Raw genomic sequence first — 13,181 nt, 5'->3', positions numbered from 1 at the left:
TTAGTCAGACATACACATTCATAAATCTGGGATTATATTAAACGTTGATGTTTTGTATGTTGAATATGAATATAAACAATTATATGTGCACACCTATAACTGCGCTTTGAATGAGATTGAATCACATGCTAAATGATCGATCTACCCAGTACTCTCATTCACGAACGAAAGTACCAGTATAGTTCAATTCGTTCACGAACGAGATCTCTCTCTCTCGTTCAGACTCAAAACAGAGCGATCTCAGCAGTGATAGGCATATTCGTTCAGTAGATCCAACCAAAATACATGCCCCTTCACAGCCCGCACTTGAAATGCTATTTGCTGACGTTACGCAAATGAGACCTAACCAATACTGTCATATTTTTTTGGTTTGTTTTAGTTTTTAGAGAAGTGCATATGACATGAATAAAACGTAATGAATTCATTTTTGATAATACAAAATGAACACAAGTAGTCAAGTAAATTGTTCAAAGTGCAAAATACCACAAAACTAAGATTAAAACACGCAAACAAAATATAAGAAAAGCAGGTAACGAGAAGTGTAAATTTAAATCAAGTAAACAGTCAAGTGCACCCCCCTTAACTCAAACCAAGTAAAAAATGACGATGTTAATTTGTCTTTGTTATATTTAACCATTAGCTTGCGTCATTAACCTGTTTTCATTACAATGGTAAAGTGTAAATTTCTTTCTTTGATGCAAACATGCTAATTACACAAACATAGCTCTATCGGTTCGCCATCATTATCGTTCAAACAACTGGTTATTTTCGTTCATGAACGACATGTACCAGTTCGTTCAACTCGTTCACAAATGATAAGATCTCTCTCTCGTTCAGACTCAAAAGTAACTCGGTCACAGTCAGTGAAGGGCGTCTTCGTTCATTACACTCTAAAAAACGGTGGGTTATTTTTGTGTACCCAATAGGTGGGTTAAAAATATTGGGTCGTTCTATTGGGTTATTCCGAACATTTATTGGGTTGTTTCTATAACAACGCAGACCGTTGGGTTAAAGTTCAAATTTCAACGGTAATCCACCGCCGCAACTGTGACAGAAGATACACGCGACGCCACGGGTGAGTTAATTACACTATATAAGCTTGTAGATATTGTATAACGTTACATGTTTTTTTCGTTATAAAGTGATTTTAAGCTCTTACGTAGTACTATTGTCGCATTTTCCTAAATGTGTAGCTTATTATTTGCATGTTTATATCTCCCCTGTCGACTGCTTTTTGTCTGCCATCTGCGACTAGCGACGTCGATGCTTGCAATATAGCCATTTATTCTTATACTCGGTTGTGATACTCTTCCTTACTTTCTATGTTCTTTCCAATACTTTTTGGGAAGTTATTAATTTTTTCAGATATTTAACCGACGCGCTCAGCTTCAAGACCCAGCGCAAGCCTAGTCCACTCCATCCAGTGTCACGGTCAGGAAAAAGGTAACTTATTATGCTGTGTTTATATAAAGGCCTAACGTTACATTGTAGCGTAAATGTCTACTTAGGCTATCCCATGTGAATTTAAAATACTACAAAATGTTAAAAATGTTATATATATATTAGTTGAGTATGTAAAGTATATTGTAACTGAAATTAAAATGTATTTTCTTTACATACAGACAGAAGAACACTCTGAAAACAATGAAACCGAGATACCTACCATAACTGAGGTTCCTACTGTGACACTGACTATTGTGGAAAATTCAACCTCATTTGTACGTATTTCCTTTTCCCTGATATTTAAGTACCTTACAAATACACACTTTACAGAGACCTTCATCAGTGATGTTGAAATTCTCTGACCAATTTCTTTGTCTAAAAACTGTAATTAGTCAAATGTATATGTTAGAAGTGGGAAGTGTTTTTTCATTTGTTCAAAACTTAGGAAGGCAATCCTAGCATTATGAAGTTATGCTGATGTGCAATTCTAAACAATTTCTTTCTCCATTAAGGATATACGACAGATTTTAGAGGGAAGCACACATGGGTCTTCTATTCTCTCCAATTTGGAACAAAACCACAACTTATGTCTTGAAGACCGAAGGAAAATGGTTCGCATTTTGGTGTCCCATTTAATGGAGAAGTTTGGGGAATAGTAAGTGATGTTTTATTCATTGCACCACTTTACATAAAGTCATTCAATCATAAGCGGTCAATTCAATTTACTCATAAGTAACCTAATATCTGTACAATCCTTCTACCACTTAGTCCATCACCAGACCGAAAGAAAGAGCTAGCTCTGACCCTGGTCACACAATTTCCATGCCTTAGAGATTCGGAGGGCAGTGGATATGTGAGTATGCTGATCCCCAGTTTATCAGAACTATGCTCACCTTCACACAGTAGTAGAATATTTGACAAACAAGACATTTTTAAGACATTTTTGGGACATGTTATCCATTTAACATTTGTGTTGATGTTTTAGGAGGTATGGTATACACCAGGGCGATACCGCCATCCGGCTACAGGGTTTTTGGAGGAACGACTCCGTAATATTAGGAAACGACTCCACAGTCACAGTTCTACATCTAGAGAGAGGTCACAAACCACAGATGAACGCCGAGCTACTGTGACTGATAGGATCACTTTATTGCCAGGTAAGAAAAATGTAACCATTGGTGCTGAAGCCTTATTGACGTTCTTCTTTCTACTTTCTTCTTTTTTATTCCTTAAATCCAAATTGTGCTGTGATCAAAGCAGTTTAATGTGAAACTGTCTAAATAATCTACAGATTTTGTTATCCTAATTTTGGAAATTTTAGTAGTAACTGTTACATGTTTAAATCATAAAATGTTGCCTGTCTTGCAACATTGCTTTAGGTTGTTGTGATATTAATCACTCTGTTTGATTCATGCAGATTCACAAATCAGTGAGGCAGACAGTAACAAAATGACAGAGTGGCTGAAGAAGAATAAGCAACCAGTTAGTCAAGTTGAGGAATATATGAGAGGAACAGCTGTCTACAGAGCACAGTGGATAAGAGAGAACGGATCTAAATCTTTAATAGAGATCACCCAAGAGTATCCAAGACTTCTGGACACACCTGGAATGGTAAAGAAATGTTAAATCTATAAAAAGAAAATGAGGTTTGCATTAATTTTAATAAACAATTCATCCTAATCTAAACAACTCATTTGTTTGATTGGACATTTTTTAAAAATCACTGTCCTGCCCTAAAAAATGATCCCACTTGATTTGATTCACTAAGCTTGATTTTTCATATTGAAAAAACAATGTCCACACTTTCATTGTTACTGCATCATTATGAGGTGTTGGTGTGATTTAAATTATTATTATTATTATTATTTTTTATTTTTTTAAGATTACTCAGGACTTTGGTATTTTATACCCACATGCCAAAGAGAAACTTTTTGAGCTTTGGGGACATGCATCTCAACGAGTCCTGTCATATTGCAAGACCGAGAAGAGAGCCTTGGATCTTCTTCCAGTCCAGACTAACATTTCTTCTGGTGAGAAAATCCTGCACTGTACTTTCATGTCAAGTTATAATATTTTGCCTATAATGTAATGCGCTTGTTTAAAGATTAATCCATTGTTCTTTCTGTTTTATGTAAAGACACTCTTGGAGATGTTGCTCTGAAAACCCTGCCAGCTATCCTTCCTCCATTGCCATACAAAACGGGCTGCAAGATGGTCCGGCCCTCTTACCAGGAGGCAAAACAAGCATTTGTTGATTTACAGCCTGTGGGTACATAATTTATGACAACACATTTTGGGTTATATTTGATCCATGTGTGCATATTTACCATTTCAAATTTCTATTTAAAGGTTGGAACAAACATCATTCAATATTTGGAGGAGGAGGAGCAACGGAGGCAATTCCCTCATGTCCTGCAGCTTGGGGATAAATTCAACTGCTCACAAGCCTTCGTCATTGTGGGAGGAGTAGCTCTTGAGCAAGACAGCCTTTTACAAGCTGTGGATACATGCTTTAAATTATTTTATGTTTTAGACATTGAGTATCCAAAGCCGTCTGCAGCTGTTTGGCAGTTTCTACAACACACAATATATTCTGTGCCAGGAGGAGTTCCATCAACTCACTGTCGCCTACTTAGGCAGTTTATAATCGGATAAGCTGGACTAGCTTTGGTTCGTTTTGTTTGTTTATTTGTATTTTTGTGCTCCATGTTTCTTAGTTTTAGCATTGATATTCTGTGCCTGGAGGTGTTTCCTCAACACATGGTTGCCTTATGAGGCAGTTTATAATTGCATTACTTTATTTATTAATTAATTTATTTATTTATTTATTGAAACAGTTACTTACCTTAAGGAAGTAAATTAAAACAATTGCAACAATAACAATGAAAATGTTTACAACTTGTAATGTTTGTACAACTGTTTATTTGTGGCAGTTTATAATTGCATTACTTTATTTATTTATTTATTTATTTATTTATGTATTGAAACAATTGCTTACCTTTTGGAAGTAAAATAAAACATTGTAAATATACTTAAGTTGTGAGTTATTTATTTACATGGCAATAATAATAATAATAATAATAGTAATAATTTTAGGTTGGTTAAAGCATCATTTTGGCTAAATAACCCAACAAATTAGTTGTTTGTTACCCTATTTATTGGGTTAAACTAGTAACCTAATTTATTGGGTTAAAATAACCCAACAATAGGTCGGTGCTATATCAACCCACCATTGGGTTAGCTGTTGGGTTGTTTTTAACCCAACTTTTTTAAGTGAGTACATCCAACAAATCACATACTCCGTCACATCTCATACTCGAAGGCTATTGGCTCGAGGTTCATTCTTTGACAGGTTGAAAACACCGGTTCACTGAGCTGCTAATAGCGCCGCACTGCTGTGGAGGGAGGGGTTTCACATTTCAGTGAACGAGAACGATTCATTCACCTAAAGGATTCGTTCAAAAAGAACGATTCGTTCACGAACGTAACATCACTAATAAAGTGTGATCTGATAGTGTTGGTTATTTTTTGACATAATCATGCTATGATCTGAAAAATGAAACTTATTGATATAGTTTGATTTAACTTGTTAGCAGCAGTTTTGTGATTCTACAGCATATGACTATCAATACTTTACTTATAATCTAAAACATTTAATAATATTGTTCTGATCAAAACACTTTCAAAATAATTTATTTAGAAACACAGACATCAATAATCAGCCTGTGAATCTCAACAATGGTGACAATAATAAAGCATGTTGCAGTGGCTGCCACCAATCACAACTCATTAATGGCTCCCATCATGCATTGCGGTATGAATAAATTATGATCTGAATTGTCTATGTAATTTACTTTTCCTAATTGAATATTCTGCTCCTCACCATTGTTGAGATGCATAGACTGAATCTTGACGTCTGTGTGTGCCTAAAAAAGTTTTTTAAACAACTTTTAAGAAATCCTTTATATTGTATCAAAAATTCTGGGCATTTATGCAGATTCACAGTTATGCTGTAACCAACAACATAAATCTAAGTCAGAAAGAAGGATCTTAATGAGTTCAGTGATCAAGTTCAAATGAAGAATGTCATAATATAACCAACATCATCAGATCACTTTATTCTTTGTTCATCTGGCAGCCAAACAAAACCTAAAGTAAACATATAAGGGTCAAGAGTCCAACTAAAGCAAACAATGATCGCCATAACGGTGGCTTACAATTTGTGATTTTCTCCTTCAGTGATTCTGCTTGTTAACATCAGGTGTCTTCAATAATGATCAATCATCACTAAATTAATCACTTAATTATCTCATTAACTTCAACACTCTTGAGTGTGGACTCATATACACTCCCATTTTTGTGCAACACATACTGTATTTATTTTCACTGCCATAGACTTGATCACCAGACTTGATAAAAAGCGTTACTGAAGTACAAACAAAGTGCAATATAACTATCTGTACAATAAATAATATATTTTGTTCACCTGTCTATTAAAACACATGTGAGAGCAGATTCTCTGTCAAGTCCAAGTTTGTCACAAAGCTCTCTCCATCTTGTTTTATTTCTCCGCTTGTCCCAAAGCCTGGTTACCTCAATTAATCTACTCTGAAGATCTCAGACTGACTTTATTTCTGTCAGACGTCTACAGAAGTTCTTATTAATAATAGTTTGGCTTGTACTCACTTCTTTGTGTTTATGAAAACATATTGAAAAATATTAATAACTTCCCCTTTTTTTTAAACAAAAAAAGCAACATCATCTGAATACACACAGATATCAAGAATCAGCATATGAATCTCAACGCTTCATGCTGCAATGCATGCTGGGATCCACCATAGTATAAAACTCATGGCTCCCAGCATGCATTGCAGCATGAAGTATGTCACCATTGTTGAGATTTTTATAAAGTGAAGTTATTAATATTTTCAAGTTATCATCACCCCAGTGTTGAATATCAAGATGTGCAGTCCTGGGGCTACTGTACTCTATGATGTGATATTCTTAACACATAACCTGTATAATCAGAAACTAGACTATGAATGAGATCTGTAAATGAGACAATTACATGATGATTACATCATCATCAAGTAGCCCTCATTCTCTGATCATGTTTTCTCTTACTGTTCTTTCCATAACAAACATAGTTACAATAGCCAGAGTAATGTTGAAAAAATCAAGTGTCAAACTGACCAAATAAAGCAAACCATGATCACCATAATGATGACTTAAACCAGAACTTATTTTCAATAAATCATCAACATCTAGAGCTCTGTCCATTTTCAATAAGAATTTTTTAGACATCTGACAGAAATAGTCAGTCTGGTTAGTAATAAGTGAAGCTGGTAATGCTGTTTGTGGAGTTGTTTAATCCTCCTCTGCTGAGATCTTCACAGATTTAATGTCTTCTATTTTTCTGTTCTTCTTTCTCTTTCCTTCAGTGATTCTGCTTGTTAACAGCAGTTGCTTATCAATAATTCTCAATCAACACTTAATTAACCACTTTATTATCTCATTAACTTCAACACTGCTTCATGGAGTTTTTTTCTATTTGCATGTATTTTCTTCAGTTGCAGCATGTTGAACTCTCTCAGCCACCGTACATGTCAATTGAGTTTACAAAAAACTACAAAGTGTGAAGGGCTCAATCATCTTTTCAAAGAGTGTTAAAATAAACAATGAATATACTCATGAACAATATATACTAATGAACAATAAGGTTCATTAGTTAACATTAGTTTATGTATTAACTAACATGAACTAACAATGAGCAATACATTTGTTACAGTATTCATTAATCTTTGATAATGTTAGTTAATAAAAAAGCTGTTCATTGTTTGTTCATGTTAATTCACAGTGCATTAACTAATGTTAACAAGTACAACTTCTGATTTCAATAATGTATTAGTAAATGTAAAAACTAAGAATAAGAATAATAAATGCTGAAGAAGTATTGTTCATTCTTAGTTCACGTTAACTAATGAACCAGTATAGTGAGTGAAACTGAAGACTCACCCGCAGTCATGATCACTACGATCAGAGGAAGAGACTTTATGAGAGACGACACCATAGTGACTTCTGCAATCATAAAACTGACAAATATGACATTATGAGCATCATCTATATACAACCCAGCGGGCACCTTGATGTCAAAATTAGGTCAAGAAATAGGTCAAAAATGTAAGTCATATTGACGTCAAAGTGTTGATGTCAGTTTGACGTCAAGAGTTTGACCTCTGCTGATGTCATTTTGCCAAACAAAAAGGTGAAACGCATGGCCGTACACTTATTACCAGCTTCACTTAAAACTAACCAGATTTACTTTATATAATTTCCATTTTTATGAAATCATTAAAATGTTGTATTTTAAAGTCACCATGATGGTGGTTAGCGTTTGCTTTAGTTGTGCTCTTGACCCTTCACTCTTTGATATAAAATTTCTTTGGCTGCTATACTTGTTATAGGCAAAATAGTCATGAGAAGATAAGGTCAGGGGATGTTGGCTGTTTATAGATGATGACGACAATACCATCATGTAAATGCCTGATTCCCTAATTGTGTTCAGTGTCAAATGATTTGATTATATAGAATTTATGTTTTTTATGCCATATTACAATAGAATCTATTTATTTTTACAGCATTAGAGCAATTTTGTTTATCGAAGACTATAATGGATTTTAAAAACATTTAGTGCTTTAAACATTTTCCTCTACATTATTACTTAGCCATCAAGAATCAGTGTATGACTCTCAACAATGGTGACAATCAATGAAATGCTTCATGCCGCAGTGCATGCTGGGTACCACCAATCAAAACTCACCAAAATCTCCCAGCATGCATTGCAGCTTTAATAAATTATGCACCTGGAGTTGATCTGATTATCTGGATATTTTGTTTGATTGTCACCATTGTTGAGATTCATACGCTGTTTCTTGATGTCTGTGTGCGTCTAAGTAATGCCATAGAAGACAGGGTTTTGTGCACTAAATAGTTTTTAAAAACAAAGTACATTATTTGATAAACAAAACTGCTAGACATGCTGTAGAATCAAATGACTTCTGTTATGAATAAAGCAGTTTTGAAACCGCAAGTCCTATATAATCAGAACATTAGACACTGAATAAGATCAGGGCTTCAGGCAATTACATGATGATATCATCGTCGTCATCATCATCAATAAACAGCCAACATCACCTGATCTCATTTTCTCATGGCTTTTTTTAGCTACAACAACAGAGCTTTATAACCACACAATTATAACAGCCAGAGAAAATTTAATATTAAGAAGTCAAGGGTCAAGAGCACAACTAAAGCAAACGCTAACCACCATCATGGTGATTTTAAAATACAAAATATAATTTCATTAAACCGGAAATTAAATAAAGTAAATCTGGTTAGTGTAAGTGAAGCTGGTAAAAAGTGTACGGCCATGCGTTTCACCTTTTTGTTTGGCAAAATGACTTATTATCAAACTCTTGATAGAGGTCAAACTCTTGACGTCAAATTGACATCAACACTTTGACGTCAATATGACTTTCATTTTTTACCTATTTCGTGACCTAATTTTGACATCAATTTGATGTCATATTGATGTTAAATTGACATCAAATGCCCACTGGGTTCTGGTGTCAAAATACTATTTAGAAGTGTTGATTTTAATTTCTCTACTGGTCCTTTCTATAATCCAATCGATTCAGATATAGGTTAAATTTGTCTGACCTCTTCTAGAAATAACAATAAATATGTACGGTCTTTGTTTCAGAAAGAAGTGATATCTGTTCCACATGTTGTTTCATACTGGAATTCTTTTGTAAATGATATTAATTGGAAAAAAGTATGGACAATTCCCAATAAGTTTTTTTGTTACAAACAAGGTCAAAGAAATTTCTTTCAAAATTATTACTACCCTGCTAACCACTATACACTGTAAAAAATTTGTAACACTCCCCAATCAAAAATTTCAATTGACCGATAACATCTAAATTTTTCAATTGGCCCAAGTGAAATTCTGTAAATTCTAAAATTAAATGTACAGATTTTCACTTGGGCCAATTGAAAAATTTAGATGTTATCGGTCGATTGAAATTTTTGATTGGGGAGTGTTACAAATTTTTTACAGTGTATGACGAAATTTAAAAGGGACATTGATGTGAACTGTTCTTTTTGCGGAAATCACCCTGAGACCACCCAGCACCTTTTTTGGATCTGCACACACTCCACAACCTTCTGGAAGGACTTCTGCAGCTTTATTATGAAAGAACTTTACAAGGACTTTACTTTGAAGTGGGAAAATGTTGTGTTTTGTTTTTTTAGAAAACAAAGTAAAGAAGATATGTTCTTTATTATAAATGTATTAATTGTGCAAGCTAAATTTTATATCCACAAATGCAAATATATAAAACAAACACTGGCCTTTAAACATTTTTATTGTGATATGTTATCGTATATAAAATTAATTAGTAATTCATTGAACAAAAAGGCTATGAAAACTAGAAATATTTGTATAACTTACAATTTGTTTGAATGTATGTGATGTCTTTCCCCCTGGCAAGGGTAATATTAAGTTGTATGCTTTGTATACTCTGTATACTGATATTTACGTTTGAGTAATAAAAAAAAAAAAAAGATTGTCTTTTTCACCATCCAGAGATATATAGAATTCATGAATCATTTTCACGGATGAGGTAATGAATCTTTTTTTTATTTTTTATTACCTGTACGTTTGATCACATTGTTTAATGTCATCGTAATGAATTATCTGCAAGAAATGTGAAATGTAATGCTATAATAGCCTGTTACTGATATGTATTTGTCAAATGATTTGGTGGGTTAATGCTGCACACGTGTTTAAAACAATTGTACTAAAAGTACATTTGAACGAACCAAAACTATTTGCAAGTAATGGCTAAATATTTTTGTGCAACACATAATGTATTTATTTTCACTGCCATAGACTTGATCACCAGACTTGATAAAAAGCGTTACTGAAGCACAAACAAAGTGCAATATAACTATGTGTACAATAAATAATATATTTTGTTCACCTGTCTATTAAAACACATGTGAGAGCAGATTCTCTGTCAAGTCCAAGTTTGTCACAAAGCTCTCTCCATCTTGTTTTATTTCTCCGCTTGTCCCAAAGCCTGGTTAATCTACAGTGAGGAAAATAAGTATTTGAACACCCTGCTATTTTGCAAGTTCTCCCACTTAGAAATCATGGAGGGGTCTGAAATTGTCATCGTGCATGTCCACTGTGAGAGACATAATCTAAAAAAAAAAAATCCAGAAATCACAATGTATGATTTTGTAACTAGTTATTTGTATGATACAGCTGCAAATAAGTATTTGAACACCTGAGAAAATCAATGTTAATATTTGGTACAGTAGCCTTTGTTTGCAATTACAGAGGTCAAACGTTTCCTGTAGTTTTTCACCAGGTTTGCACACACTGCAGGAGGGATTTTGGCCCACTCCTCCACACAGATCTTCTCTAGATCAGTCAGGTTTCTGGGCTGTCGCTGAGAAACACGGAGTTTGAGCTCCCTCCAAAGATTCTCTATTGGGTTTAGGTCTGGAGACTGGCTAGGCCACGCCAGAACCTTGATATGCTTCTTACAGAGCCACTCCTTGGTTATCCTGGCTGTGTGCTTCGGGTCATTGTCATGTTGGAAGACCCAGCCTCGACCCATCTTCAATGCTCTAACTGAGGGAAGGAGGTTGTTCCCCAAAATCTCGCAATACATGGCCCCGGTCATCCTCTGCTGAATACAGTGCAGTCGCCCTGTCCCATGTGCAGAAAAACCCCCCCAAAGCATGATGCTACCACCCCCATGCTTCACAGTAGGGATGGTGTTCTTGGGATGGTACTCATCATCATGGACCTTTTTTCACCAAGCTGCTTGGCAATTTCCCCGTAGCCCTTTCCAGCCTTGTGGAGGTGTACAATTTTGTCTCTAGTGTATTTGGACAGCTCTTTGGTCTTGGCCATGTTAGTAGTTGGATTCTTACTGATTGTATGGGGTGGACAGGTGTCTTTATGCAGCTAACGACCTCAAACAGGTGCATCTAATTTAGGATAATAAATGGAGTGGAGGTGGACATTTTAAAGGCAGACTAACAGGTCTTTGAGGTTCAGAATTCTAGCTGATAGACAGGTGTTCAAATACTTATTTGCAGCTGTATCATACAAATAAATAGTTAAAAAATCATACATTGTGATTTCTGGATTTTTTTTTTAGATTATGTCTCTCACAGTGGACATGCACCTACGATGACAATTTCAGACCCCTCCATGATTTCTAAGTGGGAGAACTTGCAAAATAGCAGGGTGTTCAAATACTTATTTTCCTCACTGTACATTTACAGGGGGGGGGGGGGGGGGGGGGTTCTGTATACAGCAAATTTCCTAGTGTTAAATTTTCACTGCTCAGTGTTTTTATGAGTCCACACTCAGAGTGTTATAAGTAACACTGAAGCAGTGTTGAAGTTAATTAGGTAATTAAGTGATTAATTGAGCGATTATTGAGCATTATTGAAGACATCTGACGATAACAAGCAGAATCACCAAAGGAAAGAGAAGCACAAGAACTACAACTGACTTCAACCTTCAGCCTTAGATGAAATCAACTGAAGAGAAAAGAAGACATTAAATCTGTGAAGATCTCAGACTGACTTTATTTCTGTCAGACGTCTACAGAAGTTCTTATTAATAATAGTTTGGCTTGTACTCACTTATTTGTGTTTATGAAAACATATTGAAAAATATTAATAACTCCCCCTTTTAAAAAAAAATAAAAAATAAGCAACATCATCTGAATACACACAAATATCAAGAATCAGCATATGAATCTCAATGCTTCATGCTGCAATGCATGCTGGGATCCACCATAGCATAAAACTCATGGCTCCCAGCATGCATTGCGGCATGAAGTATGTCACCATTGTTGAGATTCATATGCTGATTCTTGATATCTGTGTTTATTCAGATGATGTTTTTATTTTTACTTTTTTTTTTTTATTATTATTATTATTTTTTATTGTATTTTTTTTTTTTTTTTAAGTGAAGTTATTAATATTTTCAAGTTATCATCACACCAGTGTTGAATATCAAGATGTGCAGTCCTGGGGCTACTGTACTCAATGTTGTGCTATTCTTAACACATAACCTGTATAATCAGAAACTAGACTCTGAATGAGATCCGTAAATGAGACAATTACATGATGATTACATCATCATCATGTTTTCTCTTACTGTTCATTCCATAACAAACATAGTTACAATAGCCAGAGTAATGTTGAAAAAATCAAGTGTCAAACTGACCAAATAAAGCAAACACTCATCACCATAATGACGACTTCAACCAGAACTTATTTTCAATAAATCATCAACATCTAAAGCTCTGTTCATTTTCAATTAGAACTTGTGTAGACGTCTGACAGAAATAAAGTCAGTCTGGTTAGTAATAAGTGAAGCTGGTAATGCTGTTTGTGGAGTTGTTTAATCCTCCTCTGCTGAGATCTTCACAGATTTAATGTCTTCTATTTTTCTGTTCTTCTTTCTCTTTCCTTCAGTGATTCTGCTTGTTAACAGCAGTTGCTTATCAATAATTCTCAATCAACACTTCATCTCAATCATCTTTTCAAAGAGTGTTAAAATATACAATAAGGTTCATTAGTTAACATTAGTTTATGTATTAACTAACATGAACTAACAATGAGCAATACATTTGTTACAATAT

At 34.6% G+C, this 13,181-nt stretch overlaps 2 protein-coding genes across 3 annotated transcripts in view; one reads left to right on the top strand and one right to left on the bottom strand.

The window, feature by feature from the left end:
* LOC311286590 (B-cell receptor CD22-like) overlaps window positions 1-13,181 on the bottom strand; it is a 51,488-nt gene that overhangs the window by 38,008 nt on the left and 299 nt on the right. Inside the window, exons 2-3 of the mRNA XM_084402821.1 lie at window positions 10,488-10,595; window positions 7,459-7,535 (exon numbers count right to left, since the gene is read on the bottom strand). Of these exons, the coding sequence (XP_084258947.1) occupies window positions 7,459-7,531 (73 nt within the window). The 5' untranslated portion in view covers window positions 7,532-7,535; window positions 10,488-10,595. The remainder of the gene's footprint in view (window positions 1-7,458; window positions 7,536-10,487; window positions 10,596-13,181) is intronic.
* On the top strand, window positions 956-4,308 carry LOC311286083 (uncharacterized protein). 2 transcript variants are annotated; one of them, XM_084402127.1, is made up of 10 exons: window positions 956-1,075; window positions 1,350-1,443; window positions 1,623-1,718; window positions 1,956-2,098; window positions 2,212-2,296; window positions 2,429-2,600; window positions 2,861-3,054; window positions 3,326-3,473; window positions 3,581-3,708; window positions 3,793-4,308. In XM_084402127.1, the coding sequence occupies exons 4-10, from the start codon at window positions 2,052-2,054 to the stop codon at window positions 4,096-4,098; spliced, it is 1,080 nt and encodes a 359-aa protein (XP_084258253.1). In that variant the 5' UTR covers window positions 956-1,075; window positions 1,350-1,443; window positions 1,623-1,718; window positions 1,956-2,051; the 3' UTR covers window positions 4,099-4,308. The 2 variants fall into 2 exon arrangements, with proteins under 2 accessions (XP_084258253.1, XP_084258252.1); XM_084402126.1 differs by having other exon boundaries at window positions 956-1,443.

This window comes from Rutilus rutilus, assembly GCF_951802725.1.
Source record: "Rutilus rutilus genome assembly, chromosome: 2".
Lineage (NCBI taxonomy): Eukaryota > Metazoa > Chordata > Actinopteri > Cypriniformes > Leuciscidae > Rutilus > Rutilus rutilus.
Note: the sequence above shows the minus strand (reverse complement) of the source record. Positions and strands in the feature narration are given on the sequence as shown.

What these genes read in the sequence shown, in the direction of transcription:
- LOC311286083 (XM_084402127.1), top strand. Translation starts at nt 2,052, where the DNA reads ATGGTTCGCATTTTGGTGTCCCATTTAATGGAGAAGTTTGGGGAATA. An exon ending in ATGGAGAAGTTTGGGGAATA is followed by an intron (nt 2,099 to 2,211) that starts GTAAGTGATGTT and finishes TCTACCACTTAG; the next exon opens with TCCATCACCAGACCGAAAGA. An exon ending in ATTCGGAGGGCAGTGGATAT is followed by an intron (nt 2,297 to 2,428) that starts GTGAGTATGCTG and finishes TTGATGTTTTAG; the next exon opens with GAGGTATGGTATACACCAGG.